This window comes from Hypanus sabinus, chromosome 10 (assembly GCF_030144855.1).
Source record: "Hypanus sabinus isolate sHypSab1 chromosome 10, sHypSab1.hap1, whole genome shotgun sequence".
Lineage (NCBI taxonomy): Eukaryota > Metazoa > Chordata > Chondrichthyes > Myliobatiformes > Dasyatidae > Hypanus > Hypanus sabinus.
The window spans coordinates 39,384,786-39,406,594 of record NC_082715.1 but is presented as its reverse complement, the minus strand read 5'-3'; the positions used below and the strand labels follow the sequence as shown (position 1 = coordinate 39,406,594).

General features: G+C 40.6%; 1 protein-coding gene across 9 annotated transcripts in view; it reads right to left on the bottom strand.

Annotated features, from left to right (window-relative positions):
* Positions 1-21,809, bottom strand: part of LOC132400599 (kinesin-like protein KIF3C) — a 304,930-nt gene that overhangs the window by 13,057 nt on the left and 270,064 nt on the right. For all 9 annotated transcript variants that reach the window (XM_059981708.1, XM_059981701.1, XM_059981704.1 and 6 more), the window contains 3 exons: positions 15,989-16,107; positions 4,237-4,353; positions 2,559-2,661 (listed from right to left, as the gene is read on the bottom strand). In XM_059981708.1, the coding sequence (XP_059837691.1) occupies positions 2,559-2,661; positions 4,237-4,353; positions 15,989-16,107 (339 nt within the window). The remainder of the gene's footprint in view (positions 1-2,558; positions 2,662-4,236; positions 4,354-15,988; positions 16,108-21,809) is intronic.

Sequence of the window (21,809 nt, the reverse complement as noted above, 5' to 3'; positions counted from 1 at the left end):
AACACTTCAACATCACTCAGTAACAAGGGAGAGAGAGAGAGATCGTGCTCCTACAGTGAGAGAGGCGGCCAAAGGCTCACTGTTTCAATGTTAAGAGTCTGCACTGTTGATTATTTTGAGTTTCCTCAACTTCAAAATCAGCAGACCCTCTTTCACCATCAAGAGAGAGCGCACACGCATGAGTTCAGGGGTCTCTGACAGCCACGCCCACTCTCTCAATGTTTCGACCTCCTGTGGTGCTTCAGTCGGTGACATTGGCAAGGAATTGGGTCATCCACAGGGCCACACAAGGCTGCACCCTGAAGGCGTACATCTTCCAAGCTGCTACTGGAGATCACGAAACACAGGGCACTAGGCAAGTTCCCAAAAGTGAGAAGCCACTGTCCCTGAAGAATGGAGTTTGAGTACAACTGTAGACCATGGACTCCGACAGGATGCCCGCCAACTTGACAGGAAATAAAGGTGGGGAGGGTTTTGCCTGTGATGGACTTGGTTGTATCTAACACTTTTTGCAGACTTTTCCACTCCTGGGCATCCATGCTTCTATACTAGGCTGTGATGCAGCCAGTCAGGTTAGTCTCCACTCTGCTGCCACATAAGTTTGTCAAAGTTTTAGATGATATGCTGAATCTGCGCAAACTTCTAAGAAAGCAGAGGCGCTGTTGAGATGCCACTTATATGCTGGTCCCAATACAGATCCTCTGATATAACGCCGAGGAATTTAAAGTTACTGACGTTGATATGGTAAACATGAGAAACTGAGGAAGTCACTGATGGGAATTTTCTGATTTTCACATCCTAACAGCTCAGAAATTACTTTCATGTTGCTCACAATATTTGAGCCACAGTCAGGCTAGACATACAGACAGACTATTAGACAAGGGTTAGACACTTTAAGTCTATGCATTCTGTTTTTAGACTCTCTAACCCTTGAAAAAAGATGGTGACTATCTACAGTAAAGTCTGTGACTGCCTAAAAAAACTCTACATATATCTGAGACATCAGTCTGCTTCAATGGTGGGAAAGGTGCATTGTGAATTTTCTTATCTTCTCTCTGGGTTCTGGTGAGAACTCTGTATCCCAGACGTCCTCTCCTCTCCCCCTCCTTCTTCCATCAGACAGGAGATGTTCTGAAGGGGGAGAAAACCTTTCTTCGAAGTGAATCAGCAACTTCCTTTATGTGCCCACTTCTGCTCCGTTCTATGATGTTCACCCTGCTTGGCCTTTGGGCCTCCTTTCACAATACCTCTGCAGCTGTTACTTCGCTAAAACAAATCTTGACTTCCTCCTATGACATTATTGTTCCTAATAAACCCTTCTCCATTAATACTGAAGGATTCATTTGCTGTCTGCTCTTCTGACTTCAAGGATGCAACTTCAAACATACTCAGTGTAAAAAAGGGTTTGATCAAGTAGCACCAGATCTGACTTCACTATATACATCTACACAATTCCTGTATTCTTGTCCACAAAAATGGTCCATAACTCTTTCCTTAAAGGAAATGTCTTTATTCTCCTGTATTATACACCTCTTCAATATCTATTTCAGTTTTCACAATTTTCATTCATTTTCAGTTGCTTCTGATGTGTTCTTTCTGTTTTTATTATTGCCACCAAACACCTCCCTCTCCACCCTATTTAAATGTCTGAGTGGCATCCAGTCTTCCATGGATCAAAACTTCTTCCATCTAATTATTGTCATTTAGAAAATCTGCTCCACTTTATGGCTGCTCGCCAGAATCTCAGACCCAAACTGCAATTGCAAAATATATCTACTCATCATATGAGCTGCCTTCATAATTTTCCTGTACTTAACTTCTTTACTTGTGCCAAAAGCATTACACTATTTGCATGATAGCTAAATAATATCTGCATTATAACTGTTGCGGATGGTGTAGAGAAGGTTGGGATGACCTAATGTTAATGCAAGTGCTTTCCAAACAACAAATTTCTCTTCTAGCATGGCTAGACTGATAAATTATTTTTCAGTAGTGTATCTTTTGATCAATCACTTTTCAACAGTTTATCTATTTTTCACTAGTTTATCTATTTTTCGCCCATGTGCAAAATTAATATTGGCAAAAATGACTGTAAATTTGCTAGCCACAGATGAGGGTACCAGAAGATTGGAAAAACAAGTGTTCCTCCATTTCAGAAGGGCAATATGTCTTGGCCCAAAATATCAGCTCTTTAGTCCTTTCCATAGATGGTACCTAACCTGCCAAGATCCTGCAGCATTTTGTGTGTGTTACTCACCAGAACGTTGCCTGGTTTGGAAAACTTTAATTGTAGGTAGACATTGGATAGCTTGGGGTTGTTTTCCTTGGAGAAAAAGGGGCTGAGGGCCTATTTCTGTGGAACTAGTGTTGAAAGGCAAAAAAGTCAGCACGGACATGGGCTGGAGGGCCTATTTTTATGCCGTACAAATCTATGACTTACATACTATGATTGTAAAATGGATCAGAATGACATTATTTTTGTATGAGAAAAAGAACTATTTCTATACAACACATAAAGGCCTTAGCAACCCATTAAACTTGATGCATATATTACTTACACGATATCTGGGATGAATGCCCATTGACATAGCAACTCTGGCATACTGGCTGATTGGTCGCTTGTAGCCAACTGCAGACGTAGATCGTTTCTTCATTTGGTGTCTAGATAAAAGAGATTGTACAAGCATAAAGTAATAAAGGTCAGTGACAGCTTGCATATGCTTTCTGCACCAGATAAGTAACTAGCAATAATAAGATTGACATTTTAATCTGAGTAATCAAATCTGAACTCATTTTACTTTTGCACTAACAAACTTAATGCCGTCCTTTCATTTTAAGAACACTTTAGCAAAATAATCAATAAACTAATGAAATGCTGTTGTTGAAGTTAACAGTATCAAAACTTAAGTCTTAAAAAAAAACTTTCCTCTTCAACTTGTCATACAGATTGGCACAGTGGATGTCTCCAACATTTCCTGCTTTTGAATTGCTTGGGTTTTCATGAAAAAAATTAGCACGGCCAAAGAGGCAATCGTAGAGGATGAGAGTATAAGGATATCCTGATAAGAGAATGTAGGGCAAGTTCGTAAGAACCAATCCTTATATCTGAACTGATGAGCTTGAGCAGCATCTTAAATTCATTTACACAAAGCAAACTGCTAATGCCCAACAGTCTCTCCCAGGTAGATGACAAGAAAAGCAGCTCTGTGAGGCCAGCAACAGTCCCCATTTAAGTTCACAGAACTGCACCAAAGGCAGGAGAGAGAACAGAGGATCACACAGACTAACTCAATAGAAATGAATTTCTGGAGAAACGTGTAGTGGCTGACTGGATTAGAGTCACCCATTTACATTTGCATCTCCAGTCAAAATTGCCCCCCAAATAAGTGTAAGAGATCTAGAACAAAGAACAAGAGGAACATGTCAATAATGAATGTTGTGGAACTCCGGACTTATTGAATGAAGTAAAGAAAATACCAATATTATCAAATAGATAGATTAGATAGGGTCCACCTAATAAAGAAATGCTCACTTCTTATTTCAGGTTTCCAGTTTTTGCAATATTTTTATTTTGAGTGACTATTGACCCCCTTAATCATCAGGCTCTTGAACCAATGGAAATAACTTCACTCAACTTCACTCACTCCCTGAACTGAACTGTTCCCACAACCTATGTACTTTTGAGGACCCATCTCATGTTCTCAATGTTTATTGCTTATTTATTTCATTATTATTTCTTTTTTTCTTTTCTCGTTGCATTGTTTGTTGTCTTTTGCACATTGGTTGTTTCTCCATCCTGTTGGGTGTGGCCTTCCGTCGACTCTATTATATTTCTCAGATCTACTGAGTTTGCCCGCAGTTAAGGGTTGTATCTGGCGGCATGTATGTACTTTGATAATAAATTTGAACCTTAGTTGGGTCAAGCACCTGTATTATCATTATAATTTCTGTATCATTTCCTGCGTCACCACCACAAGCAATGACCTTTCCCCTTTGCATTTCCTGCTTGCTTTCCATTGACATACATTGGAATGTTGGGAGCACACTTCTCCAGCATTAAACACATGATTCTGACATGAAAAGATTCCTCTAAAAGACTGTGAAGTTAAAAAAAAATTATGGACAGGGTTTCAAGAATGAGAGTAGGAATAATCTTTCTCTTCCGGAATTTGTTCTTTCTTTACTCAGGATGTACTTTACTCACAATAACCTGAAGCAGAGTGAAACAAGACTTACTTGTCAGCAGGCACCAGAGGAAGAAATTTCCATTGATCCTCCTCACAGTCAAAACACAGCCGGTTCATAATCTTATTTTTCTCTTCAGGTGGAATAAAATTTTCAATTATCAGATACCTGAGTAAGACATAGGCAGAGATGAGTGAAAAAACGATCAGAATTTTTGCCAGTTGCGATACATGGCGATACAAAGCTCAGGACTACTGTATTGCACTAACTATGAGGTGAACTCGATGTATATGATAAAGAACAGTTCACTGTGGCAGGATAAATTATAAAATATTTCAGCAAATATGTCAGCAAAACTTGCAATGTGGATTCAAAGTGAGTTTGAAGAATATACAGATGAACTGCAAAGGAAGAGAACCCCCCCCCCCCAAATCTGACTTTTGAGTGATCAGTATGGAAGTAGAGCAAATCAACACAATTATTTTGTTGAACAGTTAAAAACATCAAAAGGCTGAAGCAACAAAGAAATTGAACAGAGACTAGCAACTGTGAAAAAAGACATTCAGTAGCATGGAAGAGTTTCTGTGCAGATATAAAATTAAACCAGTGGAAAGAAGTAAACGCATCAGTGTCTTAAGTGCTCAAGAGCTAGAGATGTGATAACTGGACCTTGAATCCTGAAGAAGAAGGCTTGAGGCATTTGAATTATGATGCTACAGACACAGATTGAAATTTAGTTGGGACAAGAAGAGTGAAGAGATCCTTGAGCTAGAAGAAAAGAAAGAAACATGACACACTGTGGAACACAACATTCAGGAGTCGGGGAAAAGGCGTGGGTGTTGTAAATATGAAGAAGAGGTGGAAGTAGTTCATCAGGAGGTGAGTCACATGCAGATCACAAAGTAAGTACTTACAAGTTTGCCTACTTAGTATCTTCAGTCATCTATCTGGACAGACCAAAGGTCTCCACAGGACTATCCAACCTTGCTAATACAATTCCAGGAATACGTTTGTCCCTATTACTTTACCTGGACATTTGCTCCATTTGTTAAGACCATTTTCTGCCAGACAGCTTCCTGAATTCATAAATTTGCTTTTTATTAAATGAGCCATGGAAATGCTTCATCTATTCTTACAAGTTATTTGGTAGTAACTTTCTCAATTTATCCTACATGCCTATTGTTACTTTGTCCCTCCAGATTTGCTTTCAGGTATCTCTTTCCAGATTTTAAAAGATGTTTTTCACACTTCAGATCTTTGCTTGTCTCTTGTATTTTGATATCCAGATTTGAACAAAGTATGTGATCAGCTATTAGACAAAACTACTAGCTCAAGTGCCACTTGATTAAAAGGCTATTTGCAAATCCCACCTGAGAACTAGATCATTGTCTGGTACTAATGAGGGAGTAGGCTGGCTGGTGGCGTAGTGGCATCAGCGCTGGACTTTGGAGCAAAGGCTCCCAGTTCGAATCCAGCTGGCTCCCTTGCACGCTTTCCATCCGTGCTGGGTTGAGCGTCGAGCTAGCAACTCAGGCTCGTAAAAACAAGAAAGCCTGCTAAAAAAATGCCGTCACAACAGCGTCCCGATGACTCCACTTGGAGTTAAGGGCTTTCTTCCCCTAATAAGGGAGTACTCCATAGCTGCATAAGATGTTAACGTAACTGAAGACATGATCACAGATGCACTTTCCTGCTGAGTATCTGAGTATTTCCAGCATTTTCTGCTTCAAGTATTTTATTTGCTCAAAAGTGCTTTAGAACATTAGATGCTTTCATCTGTATGTTTGACTGAGATTATGACCTCTTGATTATTGTTCAAGATTCGATTTGCATTCATGCACGTTGCTGTATTGTGATGGGATCTGCCAGATATCAAATCAATCAGGACCACTGAATCAACATATTCTTCAATTTTTCTTTAGTCTGAAATCAGTTCTTTATACTCACCATTTGCTTCATGAGATTTATATTTTCCTTTCTGATTCATTTTGTATTTTCTCTTTGCCAGTTTCTTGTTCAGACCAAGCATCAAAATGGAGGAAGTGATTTTAATCATGGAATGATTTTTGGTGCCAGATGGAGTATCACAGAAACTACTGATCTCCTGGGATTTTCACGCACAACAGTCTCTGGAGTTTACAGAGAACGGTGCGAAAAACAAAAAAATCATTCAGTGAGCAGCAGTTCTGTGGGTGAAAATGCCTTGTTAGTGAGAGAGGTTAAAGGAGAATGGCCAGACTGGTTCTATCTGACAGGAGGGCACCAGTAACACAAATAACCATGTCTTACAACAGTGATATGCAGAAGAGCATCTCTAAATGCACAGCACATTGAAGCTGGAAGCGGGGGGGCGACAGTAGCGCAGGAGGTACCTAATAAAGTGGTCACTGAGTGTAGTTTGTGAATTCCAGTCATTGATGTAAATTTTGGAACCACAGTAGTCACAGGATTGATCTCAAATTCTATACCCAACTATCTTCTGATAAAATTTTCCCACAAGTTCCAACAGCTTTTCTAATCTGGCTGATCCTTTAAGATGATGCCAAGGTTTCTAGAGTACTGAGAATAACTGATCATCTTCTGTGCTTAAATGCGATGCTGTTTATTAACATATATTATTTTAAAATTATTCATGTTCACAAGCAAGTTATTGCCCATTCCCAATTGGCCTCAATAGGGTGATGGTAAGTTGCTTTACTGAATTGCTGGGCTGTTTCTGGTAAATGTATTCCAGGAACCATTTGGAGAGTTCAATGTTGTAAACCCAGGGATGATGAAGGAATATTTCCAAGTCAAGACCATAAGACTATAAGACGTGGGAGCAGAGTTAGGCCATCTGGCCCATTGAGTCTACTCCACCATTCAATCATGCCTAATCCTTTTTTTCTATCTCCTCCTCAACTCCATCTTCTGGTCTTCTCCCTGTAACCTTTGATGCCATGTCCAATCAAGAATCGATCATTCTCTGCCTTACATATACCCAATGACCTGGCCTCCACAGCTGCATGTGGCAACAAATTCCACAAATTCACCACCCTTTGGCTAAAGAAATTTCTCCACACCTCTGTTTTGAAAGGATGTCCCTCTGTCTTGAGGCTGTGCCCTCTTGTCCTAGACTCTCCCACCATGGGAAACATCCTTTCCATATCTACTCTGTCTAGGCCTTTCAACATTCAAAAGGTTTCAATGAGATCTTAACTTGGGCTCTTAACTTGGTAAGCAGCCTCATGTGTGGCACCTTGTCAAAGGCCTTCTGAAAGTCCAAATTTACAGGTAGTCCCCAAATTACGAACGTCCGACTTATGGACAACTCGTACTTATGAACCGAGAAAGGAGGATGCCGTCCGCCATTTTAAGTCATTGCCGTTGACACCGTGTTGAGTGTTTAACTTTGTATTTGGCTTAAATTTTTCTTAGTAAGATTTACTCCGACCCTGCCCGCACCCCCCCCACCCCCACCCCCACCCCTGTTCTGGTCGGCTGGTGGTGGCGCAGTGAGATCAGCACCAGGCTGGAGAATGGAGTTTCCCGAGTTCGATCTAGTGATAGACCGTTCCTGTGCCGGGTTGATGTCGGTCTAGTGACTCCATCCCATCTGTGCTGGGTTGATGTCGAGCTTGCAACTTTACCTCGTAAAAAAAACACTGCCACCTCCAGTTTAAATTCCCACGCGGACTATTGTGGATGATCAAATACCCAAACCCAGCACAGCCCCTGCTTGTCCCATTTAGCCTGTCTCAATGCAGTGGTCCTTAGGACCCAGCGGACCTCAGGAGCCGGCAAAGCTCGGGAGCCGCCGCCAGCAGTATTTCTGTTCCATTGATGGGAAGCAATCGCGATTGAAAATAAAGTGGAAATAATAAAGCGTTTGGAAAGAGGTGAAACGCCATCTGTCATTGGAAAAGCGTTAGGCTACAGTCGGTCAACAATCGGAACAATTTTAAAGGATAACGGATAAAGTCAGAATAATGGAGCATTTGAAAGGTCCTGCCCCGATGAAGGCTACAATTATCACTAAGCAACACAGTGGTTTAATTATTGGAAGACATATATTTCTTAAGTGTTTTATATGCATAGAAAGGTAAAATATATACTATATACTAAGACAAATGTTTGACTAACTGACGCTAAATAATACCGGATGTACTTGTTCTGACTTCCATACAAATCCAACTTAAAGATGGACTCAAGAACGGAACTTGTACGTAATCCGGGGACTGCCTGTACAACATCCACTGCATCCCCTTTATCTATCCAACCTATAATCTCCTCAAAGAATTCCAACAAGTTCATCAGACAGGATTTTCCCAGAAGGAAACCATTCTGACTTTGTCCTATCTTGTCCTGTGTCACCAAGTACTCCATAACCTCAACCTTAACAATTGACTCCAACATCTTCCCAACTGCTGAGGTCAGGCTAACTGGTCTTTAATTTCCTTACTAATGCCTTCCTCCTTTCTTAAAGAGTGGAGTAACAATCTGCCAGAGTCCAATGATTTTGAAGGATCATTTCTAATGACACCACAATCTCTAACGCTACCTCTTTCATAACCCTTGGGTGCAGTTCCTCTGGTCTGGGTGACTTATGTACCTTTAGGTCTTTCAGCTTTTTGAGCACCTTCTCTCTTGTAATAGTAACTGCACCCACTTCTCTTCCATCAAATGGTACCACTGAGCCTTGTGGTACCCCACTAGTCACTGCCTGCCAAACGGGACCTTTACAGTGCTCAGTGCTGGGACTGCAGTTGTTTACAATATATTTTAATGATTTATACGAGGGAATTAAATGCAGCATCTCCAAGTTTGCGGATGACACGAAGCTGGGCGGCGGTGAGGAGGATGCTAAGAGGATACAGGGTGACTTGGACAGGTTAGGTGAGTGGACAAATTCATGGCAGATGCAATTTAACGTGGATAAATGTGAGGTTATCCACTTTGGTTGCAAGAACAGGGAACAGATTATTATCTGAACGGTAGCCGATTAGGAAAAGGGGAGATGCAACGAGACCTGGGTGTCATTGTACACCAGTCATTGAAGGTGGGCATACAGGTACAGCAGGTGGTGAAAAAGGCAAATGGTATGTTGGCATTCATAGCAAAAGGATTTGAGTACAGGAGCAGGGAGGTTCTACTGCAGTTGTAAAAGGCCTTGGTGAGACCACACCAAGAATTTTGTGTGCAGTTTTGGTCCCCTAATCTGAGGAAAGACATTCTTACCATAGAGGGAGTACAGAGAAGGTTCACCAGATTGATTCCTGGGATGGCAGGACTTTCATATGAAGAAAGACTGGATCAACTAGGCTTATACTCACTGGAATTTAGAAGATTGAGGGGGGATCTTATTGTAACGTATAAAATTCTAAAGGGATTGGACAGGCTAGATGCAGGAAGATTGTTTCCGATGTTGGGGAAGTCCAGAATGAGGGGTCACAGTTTAAGGATAAAGGAGAAGTCTTTTAGGACCGAGTTGAGGAAAAGCTTCTTTACACAGAGAGTGGTAAATCTGTGGAATTCTCTGCCACAGGAAACAGTTGAGGCCTGTTCATTGGCTATATTTAAGAGGAAGTTAGATATGGCCCTTGTGGCTAAAGGGATCAGGGGGTATAGAGAGAAAGCAGGTACAGGGTTCTGAGTTGGATGATCAGCCATGATCATACTGAATGATGGTGCAGGTTCAAAGGGCCGAATGGCCTACTCCTGCACCTATTTTCTATGTTTCTATCACGTACTACAACATCAGGCATACTGCTGGTGTCTTCCACAGTGAAGACTGATGCAAAATATTCATTTAATTCATCAGCCATCTCCTTGTCCCTGCTGTTATTTCTCCTGCCTCATTTTCTAGTGGTCCTACATCCACTCTCATTTCCCTTTTATTTTTAACATATTTGAAAAAGCTTTCACTGTCCAGTTTGATATTATTTGCTAGCTTACTATCATATTTCATCTTTTCCCTTCTTTTTTTATTTGCTCTCTGTAGGTTTTTAAAAACTTCCGAATCTTCTATCTTCCCACTAATTTTTGCTTTGTTGTATACCCTTTCTTTGCTTTTACAACAGCTTTGACTTCCCTTGTCAGCCACGGTTTGTACTATTTTACCATTTGAGTATTTTTTCATTTTTGGAATACACATGTCCTGCACCTTCCTCATTTTTCCCAGAAACGCACACCATTGCTGCTGTGCTGACATTCCTGCCAGCATCTCCTTCCAATTTACTTTGGCAAACTCCTCTCTCTTACCACTGTAATTTCCCTTACTCCACTGAAATACTGCTATATCAGACTTTACTTTCTCCCTACCGAATTTTAAGTTGATCACAATCATATAGTGATCACTAGTTCCTAAGGATTTTTTTTAACTTTAAGCTCCTTAATTGCCTTCAGTTCATTACATAACACCTGATCCATTACAGCTGATCCATTGTGGAAGTAGGCTCAATGACAAACTGCTCTAAAATGCTATCTCTTAGGCATTTAACAACCTCACTCTCTCAATCCATTACCAACCTGATTTTCACAATTGACCTGCATGTTAAAATCTCCCATGACTACCATAATATTGCCCCTTAGAGTTGCCTTTTCTATTTCCTGTTGTAATCTGTGGTCCACCTCCCAGCCATTGTTGGGAGGCCTGCATATAATTGCCAGCAATGTCCTTTTACCCTTGCAGTTTCTTAACTCAACCCACAAGGATTCAACATCTTCCAATCCTATGTCAGTTTTCTACTGATTTACATGCCCTTATATCCTCCCGCTTGGACTACTCCAACTCCCTGTATATTGGGATTAGTCAGTCATCCCTGTCCCACCTGCAACTGGTCCAGAATGCTACAACCAGGCTCCTAACAGGTGCCCAGAAGAGGGACCATATTACTTCTATCCTGGCCTCTCTCTACTGGCTACCAGTATGGTTTAGAATTGATTTTAAGGTTCTTCTGTCTGTTTATAAAGCCCTAAATGGGCTGGCCCCCTCCTATATTACAGACCTTCTAACCTCTTATTCTACTTCCAGGTCCCTCAGGTCGGTTGACTTGGGGCTCCAGGCTGTCCCGCGATCTAAACTTAAGCTTGGGGTGATTGCGTCTTTGCTACTGTAGCCCCTAGACTGTGGAACAGCATTCCCCTCCCTATCAGATCTGCCCCCTCCATCAACTCTTTTAAGTCCAGTCTCACAGCTTACCTTTATTCACTAGCGTTTGAATCTTCCTGATGTGGCTGATTTTTGGCTTGTGTCTTGGCTCATGTGCTGTTTATTTTGTGCCTATAAGCTGAGTGCCTTGTTGTTGAAATCTGTGTTTCTTGTATTTGTGATTTTAGCTACCTGTTATGGTTTGTACAGCACTTTGGTCAACATGGGTTGTTTTTAAATGTGCTTTATAAATAAATTTGACTTGACTTGATGAAGTCAAGATGGTGTGTGACTTGAAGAATTTGGGAGTTTTTGCTGGTCTCATTGAAGAATACCTACAATGCATTTTGTAAATGAATCTAAATGTTTGAGGCACAGTGCATCAGATGGACAAAATTAATGTCAGGGGTGATTGGAGGAGTGCCAGTCAAGCAGGCTGCTTTCTAGTAGATGGTCTTGAGCTTCTTGAGAATTATTGGAGCTGCACTCATCCATCACACTCCTGGCATGTACTTCACAAATGGTGGAATGCTTTGTGCTATCAAGTTTCTCATCACAGGATACCTGCCCTCTTATTGGCACAATACTTATATGGCTGGTTCAGTTGAGTTTCTGATGGGCAACAAGTCCCATGATGCTGATGAAGGTGATGTTCAATTGGTCAGAGATGGTTAGGGTATCTTATGGAGATAGTCCATAAGACAATAAGACACAGGAGCAGAATTAGGCCATTTAGCCGATCGAGTCTGCTCCGCCATCCTATCATGGCTGATCCCGTATGCCACTCAGCACCATACACCTGTGATGCACCACCAATAACTCTCGGAGACATGAGGTGAGATATAGGCTTTTATTAGCTGAAAGAAAGAACAAGCAGTAAATGACCACCACACTACATCCTGAAGACTGAGGCCAGGGCTGTATCTCCAATCGCCTTTATACAGGGATCTGTGGGAGGAGCCACAGGAGCAGTCAGCGGGGGGGAAATATCCAGACAGGTATATGTAGTTCACCACAACCTGCCTTCTCGACATAACCTCTGATGCCTTGATCAATCAGGAAACTAGCAATTTTTGCTTTAAATATACCCACGGTCTTGGCCTCCACAGCTGTCTGTGGCAGACTCACTACTCTTTGACTAAAAAAATTCCCCCTTACCTCTGTTCTAAAGGGTTGCCCCTCAACTTTGAGGCTGTGCCCTCTAGTTCTGGATAGACCCATCATAGGAAACATTCTCTCCACATCCACCTTATCTAGTCTTTTCAAAAGTTGGTAGGTTTTAATGAGAAGCCCCTCCCCCCCCCATTTTTTGAAACTCCAGTGAGTACAGGCCCAAAGCTGCTAAACGTTCCTCATACGTTAACACCTTCATTCCTGAAATTATCCTTGTGAACCTCCTCTGGACTCTCTCCAATGAAAACACATCCTTTCTGAGATATGGGGCCCAAAACTGCTGACAATATTCCATGTGTGGCTTGACTAGTGTCTTATAAAGCCTCAGTACTGGGTCCTTGTTTTTATATTCTATTCCCCTTGAAATGAACGCCAACATTGCATTTGCCTTCTTTACCACAGACTAAATTAACCTTCTGGGAGTCTTGCACGAGGACCCTGAAGTCACTTTGCACCTCTGATGTTTGAATTTTCTCCCCATTTAGATGTTTGAATGTTTGAATTTTCTGCACTTTTGGTCCTTTTACAAAATTGCATTATCAATTCACAACACTGTATTCCATCTGCCACTTTTTTGCCCATTCTTCCAATTTGTCTAAGTCGTCATTGTCTTGCATTTTTCAGGCTGTGAATGGAAATGAATTTCGTGCAATTGTCAGGCAATATCCCCGTTTCTGAACTTATGAAGCAAGGAAGTAATTGTTGAAACAGCCAAATGAAGATTTCAACTGAAGATAATTGGAAAAATAATTTTGATCTGTTGACAAAGAAGGAAGGAAGGGCATCTGTTGTATCTCCCGTGGTTGCATAGAAAGGTGTCACCATGCAGGAAGTGAGTGATATTGGAAAAGGAAAAGTGAATCATTGTGTCCTCTATGGAATGGTTCCTTTAGGAAGCTGAGAAGGGATAGGAGGGGGAGAGTTTGTGGTGTAGAAGGTTATGATTTAAAACTAAGGCCGTCAGTGTTGCAGCAAAATGAAGACAAGGAGGATCATGGTAATCTGTAAATAGTGGAACAAGCTCAGAATAAAACAAGCAGGCTTGAGTGCTTCAACACAACTGGTGGGGAATGAAGAAAATGGAGTCCCGAGTAAAAGCAACCTTTATCAGTAGGCTAAGGAACTACAACCAGGTATGTGAATCTGTCATGTACTAAGTGAAAAGCTGGAGATGTTTCTTATGTCAAAAGTTAAGATGGAAGGCAATTATGAAAATATGCAGAAATTGAATGAGGGAATGTTAGAAAGCAATGTTTGGGTTAGGGTATTTGGTCCTCCACAATATTCCGCGTGGGAATTTAAACTGGAGGTGGCAGTGTTTTTCTTTTACAAGGTCGAGTTGTGAGCTCAACATCAACCCAGCACGAAATTAGTAATGGAGATATTGCACACTCGCAAAGCCCTACAAAAAGCTACAGATATATTGTTTGTAGACATAATTCAGACCTTGAAAGCAATCTTTGATGACAATTGTTTGAAATCATGGGCAGTTAAACATTTGGCGCTTGCAGTCCTACTCTGGGAGTGATGACACTGCTACTTTCTCAGATCAATCGTGGTGCTGAACCTCTGGAGCGTTTTTAGGCTTGGCCCTCAGAGTCAGGCATCAGTGTAATTAGAGAGGTGAAATGATCCAGTTTAGGCTCTTAGGCACTGATTAGTTCTGGAGTTAAAAAGATCAAAAAGCTGCAATCCGTTCCATTTCAGAGAAAAACACATTTTACAAGCAATGAGGAAAACAATCAACCTTAAAAAGTGTTGAAGACAAATTTGAGAGTTCTGGTACAGATGTAATAATATACTGATGCCAAACATCTTGAGTTACCCACAGTTGCAGTGTACAACAGAAGATGATCAAAAACAGATCAGCTACGATTGGGTTTGCAAGACTGGAGATTGGTTGGATAGAAGCATTTATTTTACAAAGCTGATGCTCTGTACATTTTGCTGTTTGATTCATCTGATGTCAGTGGTGAAAGGTGTGGACAAGGATGTCCCAATTACAGCCACAGAGATTGCCCAGGCAACTCAAACAGATTTAATATTAAAGCTGGGCCAAAATGCACTTTATCCAGATGGACCAATTTAGAGGAATGTTCAAAAGCAGTTTTATAGCCATTCTGTAATCAGAGATTTGAATTATCATCTGGCCAAAAATTTTTCAAATGGCGACAATGAGAGTTCATTCTAAATACTCTAGGAAAAGGATGGTAGATGAACTACACACCAAGCTCACTGGAATCATCAATACCAGTGCCACTGACATAGATATTTATGTATTGACTTATCATTGATAAAACCATTTGTAGAATCGTTACAGTTCCGAAGGAAGTCATTAGCTCTATCAAGTCTATAAAAGAGCAACTCAGCTTCTCCCAACAATCCTGCAAATTCTTTCCTTTCAAATGCTTACTCATCTCCCTTTGAAAGCTCCAGTGGAACTTGCCTCTACCGTTACCTAGCAACTGATTCCAGATTCTCTCTGCTCACTGCAGAATATTTTCTTTCGATTACTTTGTTCTTCTGTCAATTTTCTTTTCTCGACATCCCCTAGTTGCTGACTTTCCACCAATGAGAATAGTTTCCACTCTGACTTCATGATTTTAAATACCTCTATTCAAGATTCCTAAAACCCTCTTTTCCAAGGAGAACACCCCAGCTCCAGTTTATCCACATAACTGAACTCCATCTCAACCGCAGCCTCCTAGCATCTTTCACACCTTTGCTAATCTCAGTACAGCTGCACAAGCTTATAAAACCTAGGATGCTTTTTTAACTACTTTCTTATCCAATCCTACCACTTTTAATAAGCTATGCACAGATCTCCAGGTTGCTTTCGTGTTCCCTTCATGAACTGCAGCTTTGAGTTTATATTGCATTTCCCACACATTTCAAATTTTTTCAGCAGTTAATTTAATCTATTACCACTCCATCCATTCCACCAGCCTCTGTACATCTCATTTAGGTCAGGTACCATCTTCTCCACAATTCATGGTGTCTCCTAGTTTTGTATCCTCTGCGTTGTATTGGAGGGCTTGTGTCCATGTATAGAATTTACCAGCATATTTACCAGCAATATTATCTTTATATCATTCTGACCATTGACAAGACTGACTCAATCATTCCAAAAAATCTATGCTGATATTTGTCTAAAACGAAACTCTTTTACTCATCAATATGCATTCAAAATGGGTTGAAATCCGAACATAGGTACTAGAGATTGTACACTGATAGATCTTTGGATTGTGGTAAGTCCCTTTAAGAGCTGGTTGAAGACATGCCACCTGATGAGAAAATACAACCTATTAATAAGGAACATGAAGGCTGAAACCAACAATGTCAGTTTCAGCTTGACATTACACAGGGAAACTTGATAAAGCATTTGTCTGAACCTCTAACAGGAGTCTCGTGCTTTATGTGACCCGCAGTGCTGCTGTTTTAATGCTGCAAAACACTGGGCTGCAAGTTCTAGGTTATTATTTCCAAATGTGCTGAACTTACTTGAGTTTAAGGTCCCGCGTGAGCTCATTCTGCGCATGTTCCAGGTTCTGTCGCTTCTTCACATGTTCATTCTGTAGATCTTGGATCTCAGCTTTCACAGACTCAAACTTTGCCAACAGCTGTGGTGGGATAAAAAAGAATAAAAGGTGGAAGAGATGGGAATCATTTTCATCAGTATTAAAAGCAAATTTTGTGACCTTTTGACTGGATCTTCAAATGCAGACTTAGTGACTAGAACTGTGGAAAGTACACTGAAATTTAAAATACATAGTTTAATCTTTGTACAAGGAAAAGGTACATAATAATAAACCTCATTTCATTTTACTACAAAATTCAATTACCGTTGACAAATTGATAAATATTAAAGTAAATATTCTTCATTTTTCACTTCGGGCTTGTTCTACAATGGAGAGGAACAGTTCTATGATTTGCACTGACAGATAAAGGCAGACCATCTGATCCAATGCTTTCAACAGGAAAATTCATTTATGAAACTAAAAAAATGCCATGAGCACAAACCCAGATGACTGGGCTAGATTATCCCCATGTTAGCAACAGACTGTGATGCTGCTGATATGATCAATCAAATGAACTGCTAAGGTTAGGAGCATCTGTTCCTTTGTGAGCCAGTTAACTACTGCAGTAAGAAATACCAAAATCAGTCAGTGAGAAAGAATGTCTCACTTGAGTATGACAAAACACTTCTTACGTACTCTTATGACATTTCTCCTCTCAAGAATTAATATCAAAGTTACTGTATTATGAACCTAATTAAATAGATTTGTAAGATAATTTGTATCTCATGGTGTTGGGATATTTATCTGACAATCTGTTCTCTGAAGAAATATCTGCCTGATGAGAGGAGGTTGTTTTCCAATAATAAAATATGATGAGGATTCTTTTACATCATTATATAATGAACAGTTGGCTGCTGCACCAATGATAGATGGCCAACAGTTAGTTGGTAAATGACAAAGAGATAGCATGACTCTCACAAATGGCAAATGCAGTTTTAATAAAATGGTTGTTAGGTCTTCAATGTGAAACATTAACTCTGTTTCTCTCTTCAGCTGTTGCCTGGCTTGTATAGTATTTCCAGCATTTTATGATTTAATTAACAAAACTGATTCGCAGACAAATGGACTTTTGGAAAACTTAACAGGGCTTATTAGAAGATTTTTTTCACAGCCTCATTCCCTAAACAATGGCAGAAATCTGTATCAATCAAATCCATAAACGTGCTGGGTAAGCTGTTGATAGCTGACTCTCTGGGTCAGGGGAGGGAAAGAACTTCAGTCTTTCTTAAGATAATTCTTATCAATATGTATTCTTACACATGTCCACACGAGTATATCAATCATGGCACTTACATTTAACTTTGATATCATTATTCCTCAACCAGCTTCAGGACCAATGTAGGTACATTTACACGAATATATTTTGACTCTTACATTTTCTCTCATTGCTCTTCCCTGGATTTTTATTACTACTGAGAAATGTGTAAACATCTCCCATCCCTACTTGTGCCATCCCAAGCTAGGCTCTTGTTTGCAGGATTGGAATCTTGGAGAAAATTATTGGACTTGTTGAGCTTTTCAGCTTTCCTTTGCATTGAGAAAAGAAGCAGAAACTCAACAGTTTTGGATGCCTAAAGTGTAAAGCTGGATCTTTACTTAAGAACGTAAGAGAGGAACAGGCACGTGCCACTTGGCTCTTCAAACCTGCTCCACCATTCAGAGTTGATCTCCTACTTCAGTACTATTTTCCTTCACTTTGATTCTCTGAGTTATATCAACCTCTGCTTTGAATGAACTTATTGAGTGAACCTTCAGAGCCTTCCAGTTAGGGTCATCTAAAAACTCACCATTCTCTGTGTGAAGAAATCTCTCCACACCTAGGGCCCTAAGTGACCTATATTTTATTATAAGATGTGACAACAGTTTTTAGACTCCTCAGACAGAAAAAACACTTTCCCTGCCTTCTGCTTCTGAAGTCCTGGATTTTTTTTTTCTAATTTTCAATGAGATCTTCTTTTCTTCCAATAGTGCAAGACTTCTCTACTCGATCTCTCCACATGTCTGATTTGCTATCCATGGAACTAAGTTTTGTTTCACACTTTCCAAGGCAAATGATTTGAGGAAAAGTACCTTAGCAAGGTGCTGTATATAGTAGTTGTAGTAAAGTTTCAAATCCTTTCATAAAAAAAGGCCAACATATATTTCCCTTCTAACTGCTTGCTGCAGCTGTACGTTGTGTACAAAAAGCCCCTTCTTCCATCCCACTGCTTTACTATTGCAGAACCAACAACCCCCAATCCTTCATTGATGTCTCCTGGGCGGTACATTCAAAGTGAAAGATATTCAAACATGGCAAGATATGAAGGTGCTCGTCAAATGAGATGGTATGTTCAGACACTTGAAAGTGCCTATGTTGAGGCACAGTTTATAGTAGGTACATGTACACACAGGAACTTCAGAAATAGGGGCAGGGTTTTTATTATTCTGGGTCTGGGAGCTCCCTTTCAAAGCCAGCATTCATTACTCATCCTTAATTGCCCTTGAGAAGGTGGGGCTGGATTACCTTTCAAACAAAAGTACTCTCATAGCTCCACTGGGTAGACAGTTCCAAGATATTGAGCCAATGAGAAGAAAGACCTGCCTATGTCAGGATGGTGCGTGAGTTAAAGGGGAACTTGCAAACCATGAAGTCCCGTGTGCCCAAAGCATTTGGTCTTGGCAGTAGAGGCATGTTTAGGATGAAGTAACTAAAATAATTAACAGCAGTGCATTTTGCAGATGATACATGCTGTGGCTCCTGTGCATCAAAGGTGAAGAGTATAAAATTTAGCAAGTGAATAGGGTACGCTTCTAGTGAAACCGCTTTCTCCTGCCTGGTATCAGGGTTGTTGGGAATCAGCATTACACTCATCTAAACAAATGGAGGACATTCCTAACTTGTCCCTTGAATATAGCAGGAAGGCTTGGGGTATCAGAAGACCAGTCACATGCCACAGGATGCCAACCTCAGACATGTCTTTTGCCCTTATAACCACACCATTCAAATGGTTATTAGCCCTCAACCATCAGGCTCTTGAACCAAAGGGGGTAACTTCACAGAACTTCACTTGTCCCATCACTGAAATGTTCCCACAACCGATGGACTCACTTTCAAGGACTCTTCATCTCATGTTCTCAATATTTATTGCTTGCCTGCTTGTTTGTTTGTTTGTTTGTTTGTTTGTTTGTTTATTTATTTATTTATTCATTCATTCTTTATGTACTTGCATAGTTTGTTGTCTTTCACACACTGGTTGAATAGCCTGTTGGTGCTGTCCTTCATTGATTCTATTATGGTTATTATTCTATCATGAATTTATTGAGTATGCCCACAAGAAAATGAATTTCAGGGGTGTATACGATTACATATATGTACTTTGATAATGAATTTACTTTGAACTTTGACCACAATATTTACGTGCTGGCCAATTTCCATTTCTGCTTGATGGTAATCCCAGTGATGTTAATATGAAGGGCTGAAGGTTAGACTCTCTTTTTGTAAATGTTGATTTCTTGGCACTTCTGTCACACCAGTACCTCTAGCCATTTATCAGCTCACTGCTGTGTAAGTCACTCAGGTGGAGGCATGAACTTCTTTTCATGCGAGTCATGAATGGAATTGGGCATTTGTACAATCATCAGCTAACGTCCCTGCTTCTGACTTCATGATTGGGGCGGTGGTAGAGGCTAATACACGGGGGATAATTAAGACACTCTTAGCTAAGCACATGAATTTAAGAAAAATGAAGAGCTGTACGAGGGAAGGGCTAGATTATTCGTGGCAATACACACATGGTAATACAGTCCTGATGAAATGTCTCGGCCCGAAATGTTGACTGTTTACTCTTTTCCATGGATGCTGTCTGGCCTGATGAGTTGCTCCAGCATTTTGTGTGTGTTGCTTGGATTTCTAGCATCTGCAGATTTTCTCTCATTTGAGATTAATCGTGGAGTAGGTTAAAAGGTTGGCACAGCATCATGGGCCAGAGGGCATTTACAGTGCTGCAATGATCTATGTTCTATGATGAAAGGAAGGACATTGACGAAGCAGCTGAAGATGGTTGGGTCTGGATTATTACCATGAGGATCTCTGGCCTGCAGATGGATTTTTTTTTCTCAACAACCAGTAACATTTTCCTTTTTGAGAGTTGATAGGGCAATTACTGCAGTGCTTTCCACTTAATAGTCATCCCCTCCCTTTAATCATGACCTCTTGATGACATATTCAATCAATTGCTGTCTTAATGTCAAAGGCAAACATCTTCATTCCTGAAGTTCAGCTCTTTGGTCTCTGTTTCAACCAAGGCTGCGATAAGGTTTGGTGTTGAGTGATGCTGGCAAAACCCAAACTGAGCAACAATGAATAGGGTATTAGCAACTGAGTCCCACTTGGTAGCATGTCAGTGTTGCTCTCCAATGATTTTCTGCTGATTGACAGTTCACTAACTGGGAAATTATTAAATAGATAGAACTTGGCCTGTCAAAGATCCCAGACACACCAGACACTCCGTCTTCTCCCCTTTTCCATCAGGTGGAAGATACAAAAACCTGAAAGCACATACTACCAGGCTCAAGGGCAGCTTCTGCCTAGCTGATATGACTATTGAATAGTTCCCTCGTATGGACTCTTGACCTCACAATATATCTCATCATGATCCTGTGCTCCATTATTTACCTGCACTGTACTTTCTTTGTAGCTTAAAGTTTTGTAGCTTAATGATCTGGAACCATCGGTCTTTATTCTTTGGAGCGTAGAAGGTTGGGGGGGGGACTTGATAGAGGTATTTAAAATTATGAGTGGGATAGATAGAGTTGACGTGGATAGGCTTTTTCCACTGAGAGTAGGGAAGATTCAAACAAGAGGACATGAGTTGAGAATTAAGGGGCAAAAGTTTAGGGTTAACACGAGGGGGAACTTCTTGACTCAGAGAATGGTAGCTGTGTGGAATGAGCTTCCAGTAGAAGTGGTAGAGGCAGGTTCGATATTGTCATTTTAAAGTAAAGTTGGATAGGTATATGGACAGGAAAGAAATGGAGAGTTATGGGCTGAGTGCGGGCCAGTGGGACTAAGTGAGAGTAAGCGTTCGGCACGGACTAGAAGGGCTAAGATGGCCTGTTTTTCCTGCTGTAATTGTTATATGGTTATACAGTACTGCAACTGAGATGGCTGTGGTTTTAAGAGGACAATACCTCATGGGAATGACACAGGCCTTTTTCTGTATCTCAGCCATGCCTTGAATCAAATTGCTCTCAGGAAGAGGATGAGATAAACCATCTGGTGGAACATGTTTACAAATTCTTTAGGCTTGACTTTAGCATTCAAATGATGAGCACTGGGATGTCTATGGTGTCTTCATCTCTCATTAGCTGTTTAATTTTCCATCACCATTCAGGACAAGATGTGACAGAACAAAGCATTGATTTGGCCCATTTTTGTTAACCTCCTTTGAACTCTCGCCAGTTTCAAGACATCCTTTCAAAGATAAGGGGCCCAAAACTGCTCAGAATACTCCAAGTGAAGCCTCACAAGTGCTTCATCAAATCTCAACATTACATCCTTGCTTTTTGATTCTGGTCCTTTTAAAATGAATGCTAACATTGCATTTGTCTTCCTAACTACCAACTCAACCTGCAAATTAACCTTTAGGGAATCCTGCACAAGCCAAGTCCCTTTGCACCTCAGTTTTTTGTATTTTCTCTCCATTTAGAAAATAGTCAATTCTTTCATTTCTTCAACCAAAGTGCATGACCATACACTTCCTGAC